Consider the following 23,654-nt stretch of genomic DNA (forward strand, 5'->3'; position numbering starts at 1 on the left):
AGAGTCAATATTCCTTTATACTCCCCTAGAAGTAGGGTCAGCAACATGGCTCAGTAAGCTATTAATCCTTCATACTACCAGGTCCAGCCCAGACAAGAAAAGGGTCTGGAAGAACATATGGGGCAAAATGGATATAAAATCAGGCAGTGAATACTTATGGTTTTTTTTAGGGGGGGGGGTGCATTTTTCACAATGGAAGAAAATATCTCATGCCTAAAGACAACAAGATGGTAGGTTTGACTCATCAGAATATAACATTTGTGTCCAATCCTTACCTTGACAATTCCTTGATATGACAGCGTCTCCATAGAACCACTCTGCACAGATGTTGCAGTTGGGACCGGTGGTACCGGGCTTACACTGCAGACAGTTTCCAAGCCTGGTGTCGCACTCCGGACCGGAGGCCGATGGGTTAGTGTTGCCGCTGCACTCACACTGCCGACAGAACCCGTATGGCTCACTGGGTTCGCCAAAGTATCCCTCCTCGCATCTGTGGGTCAAGGGACAAAGGTTAAAGGTTAAAATATGTTGAAGTAGGATTTGGAAGTTTGCATGGTGGGAGTATAATCAGGTGAGGTTCCTGATAGCACCATAGAGTTATATATAAGAACTAGAGGAGGCACTGGCCTAAATGCGCACCCCGGTATGCACGAAAGCGGCCATTTTCTAAGTTGACAAAACAGGCATCTCACAGCGTGTGTTTGTGCGGCCATTTTGTAAGTTGACAAAACAGCATCGTGAATCAGTCAATAAACAAAACCTCCAACGTTAACTTCGTATTCAACGCGCGTACAAAATGGCGCGCGTCTCTGTGCGGTCGTGAAGCATCACCAGTGCGCCCTCTAGTTCTTATATATAACTCTATGGGTAGCACCTAGAGTAAATCTCTTTTGGGTAGCATTAGTTCTGAGAAGGAAAGAGTGAGATGTTATTATTACTACAAGTTGATCTCCAAGGCTGTTTGTACATGTAAGCAGTATGTGGCAACAGAGTCCAGCAGTGTCATGAAGACCATCAGAGCATACTGATCGAAACGTTGAGTTGTCAACCATCGGTTCTCTTTAATAACCAAAACTCCTCAAAAGAGATTTGTAGCTACCTCTAATTCGGTATCAAACTCAACATTTGAACATCCCTTTTTTGAGACGAAGATGTTGAATTGAAACAACAAGGCCACTTGACTAGTCCTGTCTTGAGTTATCTGGCCCGACACTGAAATCACTGGCCTCGGGCCGGTAGACAAGTGAACAATTTGAGCCCTGAAAAGAAACAACAACTTACATGTCACAGCGTTCTCCGATATGACCCTGAAGGCATTCACACTTCATCCCGGTTGGTACAATGGAACAGGTGAAGGCATAGCTAAAAGATTGAAAGAAAAATAAATCAGACAACCATTGTAGCAAGAACCTCAGTTAGCACATTGGTATAAATGGAGTTTATTTTATAGAGCAACAAAACAAAAATTAACAAGAAGTTTTCTCAGGACAGGTCTGTTTGTTTGTTTTGAAACAGCTGCATCGCCAAGTTCAATTTATATGGAAAGTTTCTCAGATTCAAATTTTGGGGATAAAAACTTACATAATTTTCCATAACCAAATTACTTCAAATTGAAATGTTTCTCAAAATGCTTTATACTTTCGAAAGCTGGCTTTTAACAAAAAGATTTTTATCCACAGAAGTTTGATTACAGAAGAAAGAACAAAATGCCTTTGATAATTATACAAAAACGACCATTATCTTAAGTGCGAGTCTCACAAGGATTCAGGATTCATGGTACAACTTACTTTCTGGTCTCATCAGGGTAGGGGCATGAGCAGATGTTACACGCATCCACTGCTCCGGAGGTAGCTTCACCAAAGTAGCCCACTTTACAAAGCTCGCAGTTATCTCCCTCAGTATTGTGCTCACAGTTCTACACAAAAACAAAAAAATCAATCCAAGATTAATATCGTGTCTACAAAGGGCTTGAAACGCCCACTGAGCCAGTGGCCAAGGTGTGGGCTACAATTTTATTTTGTCCAAGGGGCCGTTGCCACCCACTCCTAGGGCTGAAACAGGGTTACCCCCTTCACAGTCCATACAAATGTAGGCTTGGGTATCATCCATCAGAAGCCTAGCCGGTAGAGCAGAAAGCACTACCTCCCAAACTTTATGAAGCAATCATGGTTAGGTGTCTTGCTTAAGGACACAAGTGTCACAACCGGGACTTGAACCCACACTCTGCTGATCAGAAACACCAGAGCTTGAATCCAGTGCTCTTAACCGCTCGGCCATGACACGCCACAAGAGAACAAGAGAGAGAGAAAGAGAGAGAGCGATGTTGATGACTTACATAGCATCTTCCAGTCTCCGGGTCGCAGGTTGGTGAGTGCCCATTGCAATCACAGGGCTCACAGGTACCAAGGTACGGTCCGGAACCAGACCGACGGAATCCTGGACTACATTTCTGTGCAACGAAAAACAAAATTGCAGATTTACATTGAGGCTTAAAAATATGACTGCTGTATTCAGGGCCAATTTCATAAGGCCTGTAAGCATAGAAACTCGCTAAGCACAGAAAAACCTTGCTTAACAGAAACTGGTTAACAGCCGAAATTAAATCAAGTTTACATTGTTGCAACTGGTGCCCATTCATTCCTTGACTAGAAAAGAAATTTGCTGAGCATTATTTTCTGCTTAACGGCTTCATAAAATTGGGCCTAGGAAGATTTCCTACGACAATCAGGGAGATATTCAGAATGACATTAAAATCATAGAGAAAAGGTTTCTATAAATAAGCAGGGAGACTAACGGAATTTAAAAAGATTTATTCATTTTAGGGAGGTTTCTGCATAATCAGGCAGATTTCATTTTGAATACACTCCCATGTGATGATGTTTCAGCAAATAAGATTGAATCGTTTCAGCAAATAAGATTGTATCAACTCTCCAAGATAAAAATGCCTAAATAGTAATACAGATTCCTCAGAGACGACCATCGTACCTCACAAGACAAACCGGTGTAACCAGTTGGGCATCGGCATCGCTCCACTTTGAACGCCGGAGACCCAGTCCCGTCCTTCTTAGTGATGTCCATGGCAACATTGCTGAGGCTAAATCATCAAAATTAAAACACAAAACAGTCCGTTAAACCGTTTGCCACAACAAAGAAATCAATCACTGAAGCTCTTCGCTCTTGGAAGGGGCTTGCTCATGAAGGGGCACCGCAACTTCTCTCTAGTAAGGGGCACTTGGTAAATTTGTATTGAAACCTTGCAAAGGGCACCCTGACCCAAGCACAGGGGCAACTGCTGTGGGTGCTGGGGTTTATTTGAGGGCTACAGCTTAGCTGTCTGAGAATATTGACAAAATATCTAACAACTTGAATCAATATTAATTTTGTTTTTTACCCATACACCAATGTGTGTTAGCACTGTATACTCAGTACTTTCCCCCCGAGTCCTGTGAAAAAAATATCACAGGCATGTTTACTCGGGTGGGATTCGAACCCACGACCCTTGCAATTCTAGGGCAGTGTCTTACCAACTAGACTACAGAGGTTGCCCGGTAGCTAGAGGCAGTTCGAATCCTATGAATCAACTTAAAACAACAGTTTAGGAGGTTATTTGAAATGGTGGCATTTCAAACTTTTAAGTAACCCCTGAAGTAAAATATTTCAAAAAAGTGTCTTCTTTGTTTACCTAGCGTCGTAGATTTTATTGTAGTACTGAGCTCTGATCTGAATTGAAGAGATTCCTGCAAGGATGACCATCATGTCCTCTCGAGTCACTGTCCGAGCCGAGAAACTGTACTGGAACATATCCTGGTAGGAGACAAAAAAAATAAACAGAAGCCAGTTAGTAGCCGTCAAAACGGCAAGATCCAGGATAACCAATCCATAAAACAAATTGAAGTCCATTGGGTACAGTTTTCTTCAATGATATGATGGAAAGGTAGAACATTTTTAACACATACCTCGACGAGATCAACGGACATATCGAACGGACGACCATTCTGGGGACGGTCCTCATTGGTGTACATGATGGTGATGTTGTTACCCTGGAAACACAAACAGATATAGTATTAAGCAACCGGAAAGTAATAACTCACCCTTCTTCAATTACGTTCATTCCCCTGCCTCATATTTAACGGAGCAGCTCGGCAAAAAAATCACGGGAACCAATCAAAATAAAATATACATTGCAATATACATTACATGGTATTTTGGATGGTAACCTGTTTCTGCTTAGCAACAAAAATTATGCTTAGTAATTTTTGACGCTAAGCAATTTTTGACGCTAAGCAATTTTCTTATGCTAAGCAATTTTCTTATGCTAAGCAATTTTCTTATGCTAAGCTATTTTTTTATGCAGAGCAATTTTTTATGGAAAGGGAACCAGTCTGATTGAGATTCTTAATATAGAGAATGGTAGGTGGTGGTAGAAATAATAATATGACACTTGTAAAGCGCAAACATATCCACCTAACAAGTAGGCGCTCAAGGCGCGACAAAGAAAAACAATGAACAAAAACAAGATACTTAAATTAAACTGTGTTGTTGTAGGCAATTACCATGAGGTGGGTTTTGAGGGTAGTTTTAAAGGAGTTGAGGGATGAAATAGAGCGAATGTTGTGAGGAAGGCTGTTCCCAAAGACGAGGGGCAGCAATACGGAAAGATCTATCTCCCCAGGAGCGTTAAGATCTCCGTTCAGTCAGAAGATGTTGACTTGCTGAACGAAGACCAGATCGACTGGGGTTATAAAGCCTGATGAGTTCAGATAAATATGGCGGTGCGGTACCATGTATTGAACAGTAGGTTAAGGGGAGGGGGGGGGTAGAGATACTTACGCTGATAATGACTTCAGGTCTACGTAGAGGCACAGACACAGAATCACCTCTCTCAGGAATCCCGTTGCTCTGAACGGTAAACTCCAGCTTACCACCGTAGGAGGTCAACTGTGGAATCAAAATAAAATCACTTTAATGAGAAGAAAACGTTTAAAGATTATAACTGGCTCCCCTGAGTTTTTACCACTTACAAATAATTTTTCTTCTTGTATCCCCAGTGTGGGATAATAAAGTTCTTATCTTTTATAGAATAAACAATTAATTCATCACCACGACATGAGAAAATGATAGGAACAACCAGGTTGAAAAATCGTTTACAAAGAAAACATCTGCAGAAAAGGCAGAGGCCGGTTACAGACCTATGGTGAGAAAGAGGTTTTGACAAGCTCGTTCCCAGGGGTGATTGATCTCGCCGCACCATTTTTTCCCAGCATGCCTTGCTCGATCATAACCCCTGGAAGTGTGACTTCAAAATATCCGAGTATATGGGATATTACAATTAGCCCTGTGGTTGATCTGTTCTGATCTGTGTTGGGTCGTTAGTCGCGCACGGGCTGGATGCGCTGTGTGTAATAAAAAAGATAAACTTGCCTTGGCGTTAAGTGTTGCGTTGTGAATAGATAGATCTTTATACGCACGCGTTTCGGCGTATAGAGCTTTTTGAAGACGCACAGCGTTTCATATTTTGCGCGTATATGATAGCCAATCAAAGACACGGATCGGAGTTTCGGCCATGATGAATTTTTTGGGCCATACTTTAACAACCACCCATTATACTCCCCTGGAAGTATGGTCAGGGAGATAGCTCAGTGAGCTATTAATCCTGAGCGCTTCAATAAAAGAAACTTTCATAACAAATTAATTTTTTCAATAAATAAATAAAAAAACCACCTTATTTCCGAGATAGGATTCCGGTGCCTCCCAGTAGATAGCCTGGTTTGGGTCTGTTCCAGTGCCGATATCACCAATGTAGACGTTGACCAGGTTACCAACTGATCTAATCACTGGAGTCTTCACATTGGTCACGGTCCAACCTTCCATGTCAACCAACTGCAAAAGAGAAACAATACGCATCAAGGGTTTAGTGTGTTTTTATAATTGTATTGCTGTTTTTTAATTTCTTAGGTTTGTTAATGATTAATTACTTAGATTAGTTCTTTTTAGCCTTTGTTTTTTTTTCTTAAATTGTATCTATGTGAAGCGCCTTGAGCGTCTTTTAGGCGGACTTTGGCGCTATATAAGTTTATTATTAAGTGTACTGCTACAAGAGGGCGACAGATTGCAAACGAGATGTGAATAATGGAAGGCTGCTACAACAAAACCTCCTTCAGCAGACATGCTATCTGCATCAGTGAAAAAAAATCAAAAAATCTAACAGCTCAGGTGGTCAGTTTGGCGTAGTGGTATCTTTACCTGCCTTCCACCTCTAGGACCCTGGTTCACATCCAACTGATTATATGTGGATTGGGTTTTCAGTCCCTACCCGACTGCGTGGGTTTTCCCTGGAATAATTCTCTGAGGTTTCCCCCGCCCCCCCCCCCACATCTAAAACTTAAAATAATGAAGGTATGAATAACTTCAAGATAATGAAGGTAGAAAGCTTCCCTTAAAATTTTACTTAACTGAGGTGCTGTACTTTGTGGGAAATAAGTAAAATAGTTTCAAGAAAATAATTTGTGTCTCAGTGAGATGAAAATGATCTTAGCATGTACAACTGATGTAGGCGACTCTCCTGAAACATTGCTCTGTGATTTCCCCTTTTCCTTCCAAAAACTTCACGACTAATGAAGCTGAAACTTCTACAGGTGAAATATATTACACATCTTCATTCACAGTGAGTAGGTTTTTCATGTCATGGCCAAAAACTTGATCTGCAATCGCTATCAAAACTTTTTAAAGGGAAGGTACACCTTTAGGAATTGTCAAAGACCAGTCTTCTCACTTGGTGTATCCCATCATAACCATAGAATAACAAGCCTGTGAACATTTGGGCTCAATCGGTCATCGGAGTTGCGAGAAAATTATGAAAGAAAAAAACACCCTTGTTTGATGAATTTGTGTGCTTTCAGATAGGAATAAAAAGCCTTCTAGCTAGAAGTCTTTTATTATTTTAGTGAAAAATTACCCCTTTCTCAAAAATTACGTTACCTCAGAGGGAGTTGTTTCCCACAATGTTTTGTACTATCAACAGCTCTCCATTACCAAATCAGTTTTTAAGTTAATATTTGTTTTGAGTAACTACCAAACGTGTACCTCCCCTGTAAGAGAAATTAAAGTCTTACCCTATCATACGGTCTTCCATAGCTTCTACAATCTGTTGAATGTCCAAAGCAGAAGCAATTGATACACCCTTTTGTGTTGCTCGGCTGTAGGTAGAAGGTTCCCTCTTTACATTGATTACACTGCTCACCGGCCACGTTTTCCTATTAAGAATAACAACAATTCTTATATAGCGCATTTCACAATAACCGTATCAATGCGCTTTACATTAGTGCCCTGGGCCCAATTTCATAGAGCTGCTAAGCACACAAAATTTGCTTAGCATGAAATTTCTTCCTTGATCAAAACAGGATTACCAACCAAATTTCCTTTTGTTGCATATTGCTTGAATACTGGTAACTCAGCTGTTGTTTGCTTATCCTGAAAATCACGTGGAAATTTGGTTGGTAATCCTGTTTTTTTAAAGGAAGAAATTTCACGCTTAGCAAATTGGTGTGCTTAGCAGCTCTATGAAATTGGGCCCTGGTCATAGGGCCAATAACATCCCCCTTTTTTTTATGTTTCTCAGCTCCCTGGGGAGTACATGGAGGGAAAAGAGTTGATCTATGTATAGACCCATTGCACAACTTACAGAGCACTTGCCTGCGCTCTCCTGTCAGCCATTTTAGGGGTCAATCATGCACAAAAGGATGGTACACCAGTTTTTTAAGGTATTTTTGTTTACTTTAGGGCTACATGATTACTTCTAAAAAAACATACCTGTGAAGTGAAATCTTGGATATGATGTAATGATTCTATATTTACATTCAGCGAACATTAATGAGGGTTAAAGGTCCAATCTTACCTTGCATTCACACTCTGCAGTGTCCTGGTTGCAGATGCCTGGTTCTGTACCGCTAGTATCACAATAGCAGGATTCACAGAAGGGATACCGGTGATGACCTGGTTCACACTGGTCACACTTGCGACCTCCAACATTTGGTTTACACCTGGATTAAAAAAAAAAAAAACGATCATTCTCAAAAAACGGTCTATCAACAATAATATAATTGTTTTGTTGTACGCCTTTTCAAGCCAAATACGCCTTTCTAGGGCTCGAAATTAACACTGAACCACTGGCCCGAGGTCAGTGACTTTCGCATTGGGACAGTAATCACTTAACAGGACAAGCCCAGTGGTCTCTATGTTTTTCAATTAAGTAAAAAAAACAATTGTCTATGAGTCTGATAAATATATGTCAACTCTCTTGTGTACTGAAGTACACTTTATCAATATAAACCACACGGGAAACTGACTGGGTAAATTTGTAAATGATTTTTGGGGTTGAACAAAGAATTGACTAGAGTGGGATTCGAACCGTCCCCTAGCTGCCGCTTCCCAGGTTGTATCGTAATTTGGGTGTGATCCCTGGCTACACGGCAGTTAACGGTTGTATGGCTTCCGACTGGCACCCCCGAACAAAGATATTGACAGAATAGGGACACCGCCAATATAGGGCTAGATAGCTCAGTTGGTAGAGCGCCGGCACGTTAATCCGGAGGTCGTTGGTTCGAATCCCACTCTAGTCAATTCTTTGTTCAACCCCAAAAATCGAAGTACACTTTACTCAAAAGACAAATAAAATAGATTTTCTTTGTGTTTGAGCGACTCATTTTGAGTCTGGTCTTAGCAAATTATATTCTAGTCCAGTAAAAATGTTGAGCTACAAGCCGAGTCCTGCTTTTAATGTTGGACTTTTGTCACCCCCAATCACCACTGGCACCCAGCCTTCCAAAACCATGCACTAGATTTCCCAGTCAACCGGACAAGTACTGGGGTGGATTTCACAAAGAGTTAGGACCAGTCTTATCTCGAGTTAGGACCAGTTACTCGTCCTAGCTTAGGACTATCCATGCAGTTTGTTCGTCTCCTAGGACTAGTCCTAAGTTAGGACTAGTCCTAACTCTTTGTGAAATCGACCCCCTGGACTTATGCAGGAGAGTTCTCAGTCATGAAACACCACAACTAGACGTAGAATTGGATAAACATGAGACTCAAGAACTAAGATTGAATCCAAAGCTTACCCGCACTGGCCAGTCACCTCATGACAGTTGTAGTCTCCACCGACGATACCACGGCCATTACAGTCGCATTCCTACAGATCCACAGACATCAAAATAAAAGCTTTTAAGGAACTTTCTTGGGTATTCAATCACAGTTTGTCTGATCTAAAGTAGGAAGGATATCATGCCTGCTTTAAAGGCACAGGACACTATTGGTAATTACTCAAAATAATGGTTAGAACAAGAACTTACTGGTAACCAGCATTGGAGAGCTGTTGATAGTATGAAACATTGTGAGAAACAACTCCCTCTGAAGTATAGTAGTTTTTGAGACGGAGACAATTTCTAAGTTAAATGTTTGAAGACTTCAGGCCCAAAGCTTTTTTTGGCATGTGAAAAAACGTGATCGCACAAACTTGTGCAACAGAGGTGTATTCTGTCATTATACTCTTGCAACGTTGATGACTAATTGAGTCAAAAGTTTTATAGATTTGTTATTTTATGCGTACATGTATGTTGAGATACACCAAGTGACAATACTGTTCTTTGACAATATTGCCAAAGGTGTCCAGTGCCTTTATTTTTTTTTTTTTTTAAGGAGTGCCCCCTGAAAAGACAAGCATAATATCCCATAGGGATAGCTAAGAGCTTGTTTCAACAGACCATTCCACGTTAAAAAAAGAAAAGAAAAAGAAAAAGAAAAAAAACCAAGACGAAAAGAAAGGAGATAATGGTTTTTGGACTATGCCTCGCTCACTAGAAAGTGATGAGAGACACAACAACTAGCATCACCTGCAATCATAATTGCCGTATGAATACAGAAGTGATTAAGACTTACGGCACATCCAACGAGGGGGTCATACCCAAAGGTATTTTCCTGACAGCGATCGCAAGTATCACCGACGACGTTGTTGGGGCAGATACACTCTCCTGTCACTTCATTACATACACCTGATCTGCAGCTACACCCTGTAAGTGAGTGGGAGAACAAAAAGAAATCAATGGGTGATGGTGATGGGCAATAGTTCATCTGCACGTATGATGGGAGAAGGGGCAACTCTTGAGGGAGAAAGTCAATGTTAAACAGGAGGCAATTTCATTAAGCAGTTTAAGCAGAAAATATCGCTTAACAATTTTCTGCTAAGCAGAAATGACCAGTTTACCAGTCACAAATCGTACATGTGACATGGTAGTTTGGCGGGTAACCTTATTCTGGTAACCGTAATTATGTTGCTCTCAGCTACTTTTTCTGCTTTTCTATGAAATTGGGTGGAGGTGGTAACTTGAGGTTAGCCTGGGGAGATCCTAGGGTTTTAAAGGTTTTTATTTTTTATTATTATTATTATTATTATTATTATTATTATTATTTTTTATTTTTTTTTTTTTTTAACCAATGTATCCAGATTAAGTCTGAGAGGGGAAAATACTCAGCCTCCGAACTGTACATTTAAACATCAATACTGTTATTGTTATTATTACAAAGAGGGGACAAGACTTACTGTAACAGTTAGGGAAGTCATAGTAGCCGATCTTGCAGCGGTCGCAGCGGCGCCCGGCGATGTTATTCTGGCACTGACACTGACCACCGAGGGCGTCACAGTTGAAGCTCAGCGAGCCCTGACGATTGCACTCACAGGGGAGGGCGCCGTTGTTGTAGTCAGCCGACAGCGAGAAAGTGGCTTGTCGACAGAATCCGGTACCATCGGGACTACAGTAGTGAATACACAATGGATTGTTGCATAAGAAATAATAGGCATTTATGCTAAACAGCTGTATCAAAGCACCATCCAAGGTATACAAACAATCCCATTAAAGGAACACGTTGCCTTGAAAAGCGTTTGTAAGCATTTGTGATAAAATGTATATGGGTAGAGAGGTGTTGTAAAAGTAGAATATAATGATCTACACAAACATGCCTCGAAATTGCACGGTTTTCCTTTTACCTCATCGACTAACACGGTTGGCCATTTATGGTTTACTCCCATAAATGGCCGACCGTGTTAATTCGCAGAGTAAAAGGAAAACCACGCAATTTCGAGGCAAATTTGTGTGGATCATTAAAAGATCTTTCTATCCATATGCATTATATAACAAACGGTTACAAACGCTTTTGATAGACCAACTCGTTCGATCCAAGGCAACGTGTTCCTTTAAACATATTCAACTCCTTTGGAGTATGCAGCTCCAGATAATCATTCACATCAATGTGTGGAATCAATCTGTGTGGTTGTTTGGGTTGGGGGGGTAGGGGTTGGGGGGGGGGGGTCGGTGTTTATGTCATGACCCTCAGAGCCTGATATTAATTTTGAAAAAGCCTTTGGAGTGCCACAGCAGACCATGGAGTTGAGAAAGATTACAGAAATGTTACTGCTGCAATATCCGGGGCACTAATGTAAAGAGCTATGATACGGTTATTGTAAAATGTCCCATATATACGAACTAGTTATTATTATTATTACCTGATGTAGAAGTTATTCCCGCCACATTTACGGATGAATTCTCCAGCTCTGTCTTGAGGCTCTTCCTCCAGGATGTCTGTGGTGTACACGTCTTCTGGAACTGCGATCACGTAGTCCTACAGTTGGAACAAAAGACACCGTTACTAACAGCAACCAATTTCATAAAGCTGTTAAGCAGAAAACGCTGCCAAAGTTATTTTCTGCTTAGCAATTATGAGCAAATTGTACATGTGACAAGGTATTCTGTTTGTTGACCTTATTCTGGTTAGCATATATTTTGTTTCGTTACGCATAGTTTTGCGCTTGGAACCGGGAAGCTAGTCAGCTTTTAATCCATCAAATCACTCATAACAATTTTTTTGGAACAAAAAACCTCTTGAGAAAATCTTGTCTGGACAATAAACCAGTTTCTTGACTGCTCTTCATGAAAATTTTTATTATAATTGCAAGATTGACTCACAATCCAGATTTCTCCTTCACTTCCATCAATCACAGATATGTAGTATCCCTGACCATTGCCAGTGAGGTCAAAGGTTGAACTGCCATCGGCTAAGTCCACAACAGCTCTACATCCTGACACATGAGGGCAGTATCCGGCTTGGAAGGTTCCTACAAAAACAAAGAGATTAAAAGTGACTGGTTAAAGACACTGGAAACTTTTGGTAATTGTCAAAGACCAGTCTTCTCACTTGGTGTATCTCAACATATGCATAAAATAACAAACCTGTGAAAATTTGAACTCAATTGGTCGTTGAAGTTACGAGAGAATAATGGAAGAAAAAACACTCTTGTCGCACAAGCTGTGTGCTTTCAGATGCTTGAATTCGAGACCTCAAAATCTAATTAAAATAGTTCAGTGAGAGTTACTTCTTTCTCGAAAACTACGTTACTTCAGAGGAAGCCGTTTCTCACAATATTTTATACATGTACTATCAACATCTCTCCATTTACCAAGTAAGTTTTTATGCTGACAATTATTTTGAGTAATTTCCAATAGTGTCCACTGCCTTTAAGAGACGGACAGAAGTGTGCTTCATTCGGATGAACCTTGGAAGCAAGGGTTGTGGTGATGAAAGTTTTTGAGCTGTGGTGTATAAAACCTTGTTGTTTTGATCACTTGTTCTGATCATAATTTTGTTAGTTCGCTCCTGAAGACCATTTAAGGGACGGTAAAGGTTTGATAATCACTCTTAAAATTAATGACAATAAAAACCTTTGGTTATACGCCTACAGCCGCTTGCGATAGAATAAACAATTTTGAGAAGCATTTCACTTTGAAGTAATGTGGTTATAACAAAAGATAACAATTTTTATGCCCTCCAAATTGAATCTGAGAAGCGTTACTCTCAGATAATGATTTCCATTTAGTGATTATTTTTTGTCTGTGGACATATTGGCTCCAGATTTTCAGCAATATGTCAATGAATTCACGAAGCCGAAGTTAACGAGGACATGACAGCATGCTTACCCTCTCCTTCAAATTCACCAAGAACGTTGAAGTCCACACCCACAGTAGCACCGCCGGGTTGGAAGTAATGAACGACGTAAACATAGCGACCGGTTAGCGGCTCAACATCATCATAGTTAACAGAGGACTGAGGAAAAAACAAAAAACAAAATCCATAAACTCAATTAATCAAATCAGTTTATTTCCACAGTATCAAAATAAAATCAGAGACGTTATAAGTTGGAAGTTATGAGTTAAACAGTTGGTTGATAAGAAATAAGTCAATTTAAATCAAGAATAAGCATGGAAGTTCATGAAACTGTGGAGGGACCCATAAATAACAGCTTGTAAGGATATGGGTTGCTGAGTAAGCGTGTGCGTTGAGCTGTCATCGGTTTTTGATGTCTTGTGGAAGACACTCCAGGTAGGAACAATGTATGTGGGGTGTCGTGGCCGAGTGGATAAGAGCACCGAACTCAAGCTCTGATGCTTCTATTCAGCAGAGTGTGGGTTCGAATCCAGGTCGTGACACTTGTGTCCCTGAGCAAGACACTTCACTATAATTGCTTCTCTCCACCCAGGGGTAAATGGGTACCTGTGAGGGCAGAGATGGTTCTTGTGATTGGTTCAGCCATGTAGAGCATATGATTGTCGCACAGGCTGTATACTCCCCAGGGAGCTGAGATGGTTCAAGGAATGACTTACATGTAGGGCCCAGTGACCAGGGGTAATAATGTCGGGGAAGCGCTTTGAGACACCCCGTGAAAAGGCGCTATATAAAAACCGTGTATTATTATTATTAGTATCTCCTGAAAGGACAGGTGTAATCAGGTGTAGGCACAGCGCAAACCTGGTGGTCTAGTGGTAAGACATCGGGGCCCAATTTCATGGCTCTGCTTACCGCCGAATTCTGCGCTTACGATCACAATTCCCCGCTCACGTGCAAGCCCTGAATTTCTGCGCTAGCCTTGAAAGCGTGGAATGCCTAGTAGCGCAGAGTACGCATGCGCAGAAGCCAAAATTCGCCGCTAACCTGTGAAATACGCTTGCCGTAAGCACAGAATTCCTTGCTTCCGTAAGCGCCGATTCTGTGCTTACGGTAAGCAGAGCCATGAAATTGGGCCCTGCTCTAGCAATGCAAAGGTTGTGGGTTCGAATCCCACCCAGAGTGGATTTTTTTCTCTCACAGAACTCAGGGAAAGTACTTAGTAAGTAAAATGCTGAATACACATCAGTGTAAAGGTTAAAACAAATTACATTCTTTATCTCCAATGCAAAACTAGCATCTATCAAATTTTCATCACTGCCATTAAAATGTTTGTGATCTGAGCAATACGCTCCATATTCCTCGAACTCGCCTGGCCAGTTACGGGGACAGGGCTTACTCCAACATAGCACCAAGACTCTGGAATACCTCAGACAAATACACGACATCACTCTCTTCCAGCAGAAACTCAAAAACACACTTGTTCTTGCTTGCTTTCCAACATCTTGACAAAACTTGACCGACGCCTTTGAATGTTTCTCTTTTTCAGTAAAGTGCGCCTTATAAATGCTGTAGTTTATTTATTATTATCTTACCGATCCGCTGCCATCTGTGGTGATGTAATGCAAGGTAATGTCTTGGTCCAGGATATTAGGAGGTAGAGGAGCAGAGTCGTCGATATCGGACTTGTCAATCCAGACAGCATGAGGGGGAATCGGATAAGTAGATCCGTGACATCTGTTGATGGGAAAATGGCAACTCAACGTTATCAAAGAGTATTTAAGTTTCAGACCTTTTTAATTTGGCGTTTCTCTCAACTGATACTGTAAGGGAATATTGTATTCTTGGTGCTTTCCGAGTCTGAACTGTTTTGACACTGTCACCACTATCATATTGCAGGCTATTACAATCAGCTTTTTTTTCCAAGGGCCGTTGCCACCTACTCCTGGGGCTGAAACAGGGTTATTTCCTTTACAGCCAGTATACAGATGTAGGCTTGGGTTTATGCATTCATCACATGATGCCATATTGCAGGCTGGCATAGTTTATCTTGTCTTCAAAACCACAGTGGATGATATTGATTGGTCAGACAGTAGAGGGTCAAAGACAGAGTGTAACTTAAAGTCACTTACTGTCCATCGGCTGTGCGGACACACTGAAGGGCTGGAGTAACAATGTCATATGACCACTTGCTCACAGGAATAGCAATAACTTGACTCTGAAAAAAACAGGAATAAATTTGAAATTATATCCCAACTCTTTTACGCTACCACTACAAATTAGTTCAAGATCATCAGAGACTGCAAAAATCACCCACGAATACTTCACTACAAACAAAAGTGAATTTCAACCAGACAGGGCCCAACTTCAGAAAATGATGCATAACAATTATTTTCTAAGCTGAAATGATCAGGTTACCTGCCACAAATTGTACATGTGACATGGTTGTTTGGCTGGTAACCTTACTCTGGTAAGCAAACTTTTGTTGTGCTTAGCTACTTGTGCTTAAGCAGCTCTATGATACATTGGATCAGGCATACCTGTATAGACGATGTGACCTTTGTTTACATTTAAACCGCCCTATGTTGACAAAACACTGTATACGTCATGTTTCGCCGGGCAAAAAGATGCGTAGTCATGGTAAGATTGCATACACTTTCTAGCTGGCTGCCAAAACACAAAGGTTTTGCCCGGCGGTATGCGCGCGAATCATGTTGTGGTTTTCGAGTGACGTCAGAGGTCACATCGTCTTTAACCATAGCCCAAAAGTGTGGGTGTTGATTTACTGAATGGTGTTGGATCTGAATAAACCTATTTTAAAAAAAACACAATGATGTTTTGTTGTTGTTTGTTGGTTTTTTCTTTCTTTCTTGTCGATGTAAACAGACTTACGATTCCAATGAGGTCAGGGCTGCCATCTAGGGTGATCCTGACGTATGGATTCTGGCTGTCAATGCTAAACACCATCGGCATACCATCGGCATCGACAATCACTGCACGACACCTGCAAGATGAAAATAGTGTAAATCATTACTTCAAACTCACTCTAGAAAACATTTGTAATTACTGGGTGGAAAATTATTAGTTTCAATCGAAAGTATGGCTGATTGTTAGGTTCCTACCAAAACCAAATAGGATTTGAAACTTTGCATGGTAGAAGTTTAACTAAGAGAGGTTTGCGGAAACACCTTGTGAAAATCTCTAGTGTTGGTTCTGTAAAGAACCGGTGGTTAAAGACTCAACATTTCAATTAGTATGCTCCGGTTGTATTTAGGATAATGCATTCAAAGAAATATTTCAATCTTTGAAAAAATACTTTCATAGCTGATAAAATAGCATTTTAGGAAATAATTTCAAAGTTGGTAAAATAGAATTTGAAGAAATGCCTTTAAAATTGAGAAAATGTTTTTTTTTACATTTGAGAAAATCAAATACTTGAAGTTCAAAAAAACCTTCCCAAAAAAGTCAATCAATAACAATTTTAAATTTTAATTTTGATTGCCACTATAGCAATACAAATTGTCTACGATCATGCACAAAATCCCTGACATAACCAGGCATGCAACTGCCCGTTGAAAAAAAAGAGGAAAATTTTCAAAGGCACAAGGCAAGTGCGGAGCGAGGCAGCCGAAACGCCATGGGACATGATACCCACAATGGTACCCTAGAAAATGTTGAGGTTTCTAGCATGTACTAGGCTTATTTTACATGATTGTAGTTGTACACTGTTAATGCCAGGCATATATTAAGGTAAAACAAAAACGCGGAATTCCGCGGAAACGCGGAAGAGTTGCATGCCTGCATAACAAGGATCACCTCTCAGTTGATGACATTTTCACTCACGAGGAAAGAAATTATTTTACTGGATATGAAATAATAACTTACAGGAAAGAGCAATCAAAGAAGTTGATAAAACCACGCTGAGTCCCTCCTGAAACGGATACCTCAAAACTACCGGTCTGGACTCCCGGCCCACCACCAAAGTATTCAGTGACAAAGACATATTCACCAGCCTCTGTGATTGGTACGTTCAAGAGAAGGTTCTTCTGTAAGTGGGTAGAAGGAAAAAGAGTCCAATAATCAATCGAGTAGGATTTGAAACTTTGTATGGTGGCAGTATGAGAGGTTTGCGGTAACACCGTGTGAATATCTCTTTTGAGTGGTGTTGGTTTAACGACTCAATGTTTCGATCAGTATGCTTTGATCGCTTTAGGAGAATGCTGGATGCTGCTTCACCGGTTCTTTTCAGAACCACCACTATTCAAAAAGAGATATTCACATTGTGTTACCGCAAACCTCTCTTCAAATAACTCAAGTTCTTCGACGAGACAAAATTCTCAACGGGAATTGTCTTGTAGTGTAAAACGCTCCAAACTCCACTTCTGTCAGTTGTCTGACTTTGTAGAATATGGTACTGTAGGCTCAAATATCAGATGTCTATCAACGGAACTGGCATACCAATCCCATCTGAGTTTTCTTTCACAAAAACTATGTCACTTCACCTCACAATGTTTTATAGTATCAACAGCTCTCCATTGCTCGTTACCAAGTAAGTTTTTATGCGTTCAATTATTTTGAGTAATTACCAATAGTGTCCAGTGTCTTTGAGGAGCTAGAGTTTTTATTACTTACATGTTGTGAATCTATGACAGCGAGGTCACTGACTCCGATTTCAATCAGCATGTCCTGATCCAAGAATTGTGTGGCGGGAACATTGGTTCCGTCAATCTCGTAGTAGCCATAGACACCACGGACGACGTAGAAATAATCCTCAATGGGGTACGTGTAGTAATTACATCTGTAAGAAGTCAAGGAAAACCAATTCTCAAAAGGGAAAATCTGTATGAGACAGTCAGATGCTAACGATCTTGTATGATTAGGTTTTTAAGTAAGTAGAGTCTGTCCCGAGCCAATATGGCTCATCAGGCCGGTGTTTATCTCCGGTTTCCTTGGCATTAAACGACTGAGAATATTTCTATTCCCCCTGGACAGGATGCCAGTTCATCACAGGTTATTCTCCCTAACCCCGGAACACTGCTTAGCCATTTTCTGCTAAGCAGATACGAGCAGGATAGCAGTCACAAACTATACACATGACATGGTAGTTTGGCTGGCAACCTTATTCTTGTAAGCATAATTATATTGTGCTTAGATACTTTTTGTGCATTTATAAGCAGCTCTATCAAAGCAGAAGTACTTGTACATAAGGGTTAAGAGACGAGTCATGTGCATTGCTCACCTTTCTTGGGGTACTCCAAAAATGCAAGGTTCGGACACTTTCTGTTGCAGGATCGTGGCCTCGTAGTAGGCCGAGGGGATCAGAACAAGGTAATCCTATCAACAAAAAGGAGGAGGCGAGGGGTGAATATTGACATTTAATTAATACTGCAACTGCGTTTGGAAGATTGGAAATATTCAAAATCTTAATTAATGTTTTGAAGTTAGTTAATCAGTAAGGTAAGAAAAGTTTTTAAACTTTCAAATGCAGAGAATAAATTGAAAATAGAATTAGTGATCAACAAATCTCAATGATAGAAATGATGAGCTCCTACCAGTAGGACTCCCTCTGGAGCCTCGATGGTGACAGTCCAGACGCCAGGGTTGAGTACGAAAGGGCTGATGACTCCACCCCCTTCAACAGTGACGAGCTGAGGACTTCTACCGGGTGTGAACAAGATGCTGCTGGATTGCTCCGAACCTAGAGACCACATTGACAACAAACAACTGAGGATTGTAGGCATTGCAAGGTGGACCGTCATAAGTGTGACCCCGAACTAAACCCTGGGCCCAATTTCACAATTTCATATAGCATGACATTTCTTCCATGATAAAAACAGGACTACCAACCAAATTTCCACGTGATTTTCAGGAGAAACAAACAACAGCTGAATACCAGTAACAAGCAATATGCAACAAGTGAAAATTACTATGGTAGTTCTGTTTTTTATCAAGGAAGAAATTTCATGCTAAGCAAATTTGTGTGCTTAGCAGCTCTAAACAAACACGAGACTACAATCAACATGGCTGAAAATACTGAAAAGACATTTACTCCGGGGTTTTATTGCATATCCCTGACTCCAGAGCAGTGGTGGCTATGCCCATGTGCTGGGGATACATCAGGGGTAAAGCAATCCAAGTGTGAAAGGGCCAGAAGTTATTCCCCAGGGTTGCCCCCAGGGTTGCCCCCAGGGAATGGATTAGTGTGAAAAAGGCTCATGCTCAGTGTGACTCAACTTACCGAGGGAAGGATCTGATGGTGTAACGGTAATGGTCCCTCTGACGCTAGACTCTCCACGGTAGACGTAGTGTAAGACCAGATGGTACAAACTGGGTGATGTTACCTCAATTTGTATGATCACAACGGGCTGGGGGGGGGAGAGGGTATTCTTGAAATAATGAAATGGTTCCATAAAATAAATATTTCACAACTATTGCTCTAACACGAGGCCATGACCCAGTCAAACAGCTTGAGCTACAGCTATTGGCTTTTGTAGGCAGCGATAATGTTGACAAACTTGGTCTTTTCAGCCACTGGTTGTTGCCACTGCTAAAGCTGTCACTTCAAGCACATGACTCAATCAAGCAACTTGAATTACAGTTCAGGTCAGTGGCTGCATTAACAATGTGCTTAGCGCGAATTCTGCTCTTACAATCACCATTCTCCACTTACTGTGTAAGCGCTAAATTTATGCGCTAGCCGTAAAGCGAAGAATACCTAGTTATGTGGAGAATAAGAGCAAACAAGCACAATTCCCTGATAACCCGTGAAATACGCTTAAGTAAGCGTGGATTTCCCTGCTTCCGTAAGCGCAGATTCTTTGCTTTCGGTAAGCAGAGCCATGAAAATCGGCCCTGGTCGTTTCACCCACTGGCCGTTGCCACTACCAAAGGCGTCAATTTAGAAAGGGTATCAAGTAGAATTTAACACTATAGTCTGCTTACCTGAATGGCAGACATGACTGCATATGCAAGGTAGGAGAAGCCAGGGAACTCGTTCTCATCGAAGCCAACTCTGAGACGACCATTAGCGGGTGTGGTACCTCCCTCAATCTCAAAGCGATGCTGGAAAAGGTCTGGAAAGTAATGGGTCGGAAGGGGTCTACAAAGAAAGAACAAAATGTAAAAATAATTTACATTTCACTTTAACCATAGAATAGAAGTTGTAGATTTCCGAGTTTTATCTGATTTGAGGCACTTTGTGTGGTGCTGCCATTTGAGCTGTTAGGCAAATGTCGGCTTTCCAATTGGATAATCTCGTTAAATTTACGATACAGGTATGTCACATGGTATTAAAACTCTATGTCCACAGCTGACAGAAAGGGTGTGCAAAGTAGACACAGCAAAATGAAATGATTAAGTGCTTGGTTGTCGTGGCCGAGTGGATAAGAGCACCGAACTCAAGCTCTGATGCTTCTATTCAGCAGAGTGTGGGTTCGAATCCCAGTCGTGACACTCGTGTCCCTGAGCACGACACTTCACTATAATTGCTTCTCTCCACCCAGGGGTAAATGGGTACCTGTGAGGGCAGAGATGGTTCTTGTGAATGGTTTAGCCGAGTCGCGCAAATATTGCGCACAGGTTGTATACTCCCCAGGGAGCTGAGATGGTTCAAGGAATGACTTAAGGCCCAGTGACCAGGGGTAATAATGTCGGAAGCCCTTTGAGACACCCCTCGGCGTGAAAAGCGCTATATAAAAATGGTCTATTATTATTATTATTATTATTATTATTATTATTATTATTATTATTATTATTATTATTATTATTATTATTGGTTTGAAATGAACTGTTAAGCACTGAACATAAGTTCATTTTGATAGAGCACTGACAACTGCACAGCATGTCAGTGACTATCCTCTGTCACATTACAAAGTTGTTGTTTTTTTAGGAAGTTTATTTCATACTTACTCGTTACACATGATGCCAGTAACTCGTGGTTTACAGACACACTGACCGGTCGTCTTATCACAAGCACCGTGGCTACTTCCACCAACATCACAACCACAATCTGAGAAAAAAAGAAAAATAACTATCTTACCAAAAAGTCCTTTAGGAATGGATCAAACACACTATGGTTGCTTTGAGCGACATACAAATTTCTTTTCTTTTTCGTGAGGGTATTCCATCACAAAGCCATTGAAGCTTAAAGGAACATTACAGAATTGGTTTTTGCTTATTAAACAGTTGCTGGCAGTGTAATCACTTTATGTAATCCATCATATACATAAACTGACAAACCTGTAAAAGTTTGAGATCGATCGGCCATCTGGGTCACGAGAAAATAGTGCCAAAACAAAAATGAATTACATGTAAACGCTCACTGAGCGATAAACTCCAAACGGGAAATTAGTTTTATTTACTTCTCATCAAATATGATATTTCAGACAAAAATATTTCAAGGGATGTTTTTTACCATCATCATCATTAGACCATGTAAGTTTTAGGTAAATCTGTGATCTTCACGATTTTTGTTCTTACCAATTCTGTAACGTTCCTTTAACAGTCCAAACTGCTCAAAACGCTTCTCGAGAAGTTGTCTTGACTTTGTAGGATATGGCGAGCTGCAGGCCTTAACAACAAATGGTTTTTCCCCAAAAATTTGAGCCCTGTAAGGTTTCATCCCTGCAACCCATATTCTGTGGAATCATATTTTCTACTACGAAAACAACTCACCTCGACAACCAAGTGGGTCTTCAGCCATCAAACCAAAAGTACCGTCTCTACACTCGGCACAAGTACGTCCAGCAACTAGCGCCTTACAAAGACACTGACCAATTAACTGTAAACAAACAAAAAAGTGTAAACAAATCAGTACACTTTCACAGGCAATTTTGGATGTGCCTGCTGGGTTGCACTCACACCTCTGGCACCCATCTCGGTTCCTACCCGAAGTTTACACTACACACACATAATACTTACCATGTCACATTCACCCATCCCGTTGATTGTACCCGCTGGGTTGCAGTCACACCTCTCGCACCCATCTGGGTTGCTGATTTGTAGGTTCCAGAAGGTTGGCTCACAGGTGTCGCAGGTGCGTCCTTGGACATTGTCCTTACACAGGCAGGCTCCCTAGAGAGGAAATGCCATACGAATTAGTCAGTCAATAAAATGACAATACGCATTAAACTTAGGGCCTTGTCACACAAGGCACCTTGAAGGCAACCAACAGCAGCGCGTCATCAGGAGTACTTTGGTAGCACATGCATACATTCAAATGTGACTGAAGAGTGCCTGGAACTGGTTGCCTGTAAATTGCCTCATGTGATATGACCCCTAGACACAACAGCATGGTATCAACTCAATAGTGAATCAGAAATAACTGCTTTTTCTTATCACCATGAGGACATCAAAACATTTGAATTCCAAAAAAAAAATCTACAAAATTTTATTCCAGTATCACGCACAATATGTACATCCACAAACGACCACAGCATTAGACTCTACTTCTCCTCAATCGAAACTCTCACATCATTGGTCATGCCTTGAGCTGACAATGCTTTTACAACTACTAAAACCAGGCATTGAACTTCGCTCTTGAAGTGGGCACAGCAATTTATCTCTGGCATGTCTGGTAAGGGGCACTTCTATGGAATTTTGCAAGAGGCACCACAGGTAAAGCAGAGGGCACCGGGGCAACTGCTGTGGGTGTCAAACAAACAAAATATAGCAGCAACTACGTTTCAGTTACAAATCAGGCATGTCTGGGCTAAGCTTCGTCTGAGCAATAATGGGAGACTTTCCACTGCAAGGTGGCAGCAGACTTACCGGGTAAATTTCCATTGTTTACGTAGTTCTGAACATGCGCATAATTTTGAGAACAATGGATTTACCCGGTAAGTCTGCTGCCCTCTATCGTCCCAGAAAGTCTCCCATTATACAAAAACACATGCACAAGTTGGAGCACAAAACTGGAACACAGAGCATTTACAAACGAAAGGGTTTCTTTTATGACTGCATTTGAACGATGGGGCTTTGAGCAATGATAATAAACATTATATTTATTCCATCAATCAATCACAGGCAACTGATGAAAACTTGCTGAAAAGGTTACACTGAGCAATTCCGTCATTTTCTGCTCAACTGCAGGTGAGATTTTAAGAATTGAACAGACAAATAAAACTAGCCACTGTACGACGGTTATCAACTATGGTTTTGAATGGAAGATCAAATATGCCAGCCTGCAATTTGATACCATCTCTAGATTACACCCGTAAAGTTTGTACATCGATTTGCATCCCAGTCTTCAGAATTTTCATGTGAAGACCTTTTCTTTTCCATAAAGTACCAAGAATTGGCACACAGTTGCGTCACTATGCACAACCTTTTTGTTAAAAATAGTTTCAAACCAGTGGTCAAATCACTGGAAGGTATTACAAAGAGTAGAAGGGTTAAGAAATATTTAAACCTTCAAAGGTTTATTGTGGGAAAAAAAACACATTGCCTCAATGAGAACTACTCCTATTGGTTCATAGCCACCAATATTGTTTCTGAAATAGAAACTTTGATTGGCTGGTATTTTCCCGCTTCTTTCTGGATCCTTCCCTTAATCCCTTTCCCCTCTCTTTTTCTATAAATGGATATGTATTTGTTTGTACTTGTTTTATGCCTCTGAAGAAGGTCTGGTTTGGATCGAAAGCTGAGACCGCCTACCCTATTCATTAGACTAG

At 40.9% G+C, this 23,654-nt stretch overlaps 1 protein-coding gene across 1 annotated transcript in view; it reads right to left on the minus strand.

Moving 5' to 3' along the window:
• The window catches only part of LOC117304869 (laminin subunit alpha-like), a 65,308-nt gene that overhangs the window by 24,218 nt on the left and 17,436 nt on the right, over positions 1-23,654 (minus strand). The window contains exons 13-41 of the mRNA XM_033789498.1: positions 21,904-22,056; positions 21,658-21,763; positions 20,893-20,992; positions 19,927-20,083; positions 19,223-19,349; positions 18,537-18,682; positions 18,224-18,318; positions 17,617-17,782; positions 16,870-17,030; positions 15,877-15,988; positions 15,117-15,202; positions 14,580-14,721; positions 13,020-13,146; positions 12,012-12,160; positions 11,552-11,667; positions 10,592-10,800; positions 9,931-10,061; positions 9,114-9,184; positions 7,895-8,039; positions 7,113-7,253; positions 5,722-5,880; positions 4,831-4,938; positions 3,957-4,040; positions 3,683-3,804; positions 2,986-3,094; positions 2,336-2,449; positions 1,788-1,915; positions 1,282-1,362; positions 276-490 (exon numbers count right to left, since the gene is read on the minus strand). Coding sequence (XP_033645389.1) covers positions 276-490; positions 1,282-1,362; positions 1,788-1,915; positions 2,336-2,449; positions 2,986-3,094; positions 3,683-3,804; positions 3,957-4,040; positions 4,831-4,938; positions 5,722-5,880; positions 7,113-7,253; positions 7,895-8,039; positions 9,114-9,184; positions 9,931-10,061; positions 10,592-10,800; positions 11,552-11,667; positions 12,012-12,160; positions 13,020-13,146; positions 14,580-14,721; positions 15,117-15,202; positions 15,877-15,988; positions 16,870-17,030; positions 17,617-17,782; positions 18,224-18,318; positions 18,537-18,682; positions 19,223-19,349; positions 19,927-20,083; positions 20,893-20,992; positions 21,658-21,763; positions 21,904-22,056 — 3,760 coding nt within the window. The remainder of the gene's footprint in view (positions 1-275; positions 491-1,281; positions 1,363-1,787; positions 1,916-2,335; positions 2,450-2,985; positions 3,095-3,682; positions 3,805-3,956; positions 4,041-4,830; positions 4,939-5,721; positions 5,881-7,112; positions 7,254-7,894; positions 8,040-9,113; positions 9,185-9,930; positions 10,062-10,591; positions 10,801-11,551; positions 11,668-12,011; positions 12,161-13,019; positions 13,147-14,579; positions 14,722-15,116; positions 15,203-15,876; positions 15,989-16,869; positions 17,031-17,616; positions 17,783-18,223; positions 18,319-18,536; positions 18,683-19,222; positions 19,350-19,926; positions 20,084-20,892; positions 20,993-21,657; positions 21,764-21,903; positions 22,057-23,654) is intronic.

The sequence above is a fragment of the Asterias rubens genome, chromosome 21 (genome assembly GCF_902459465.1).
Source record: "Asterias rubens chromosome 21, eAstRub1.3, whole genome shotgun sequence".
NCBI classification, from domain to species: domain Eukaryota; kingdom Metazoa; phylum Echinodermata; class Asteroidea; order Forcipulatida; family Asteriidae; genus Asterias; species Asterias rubens.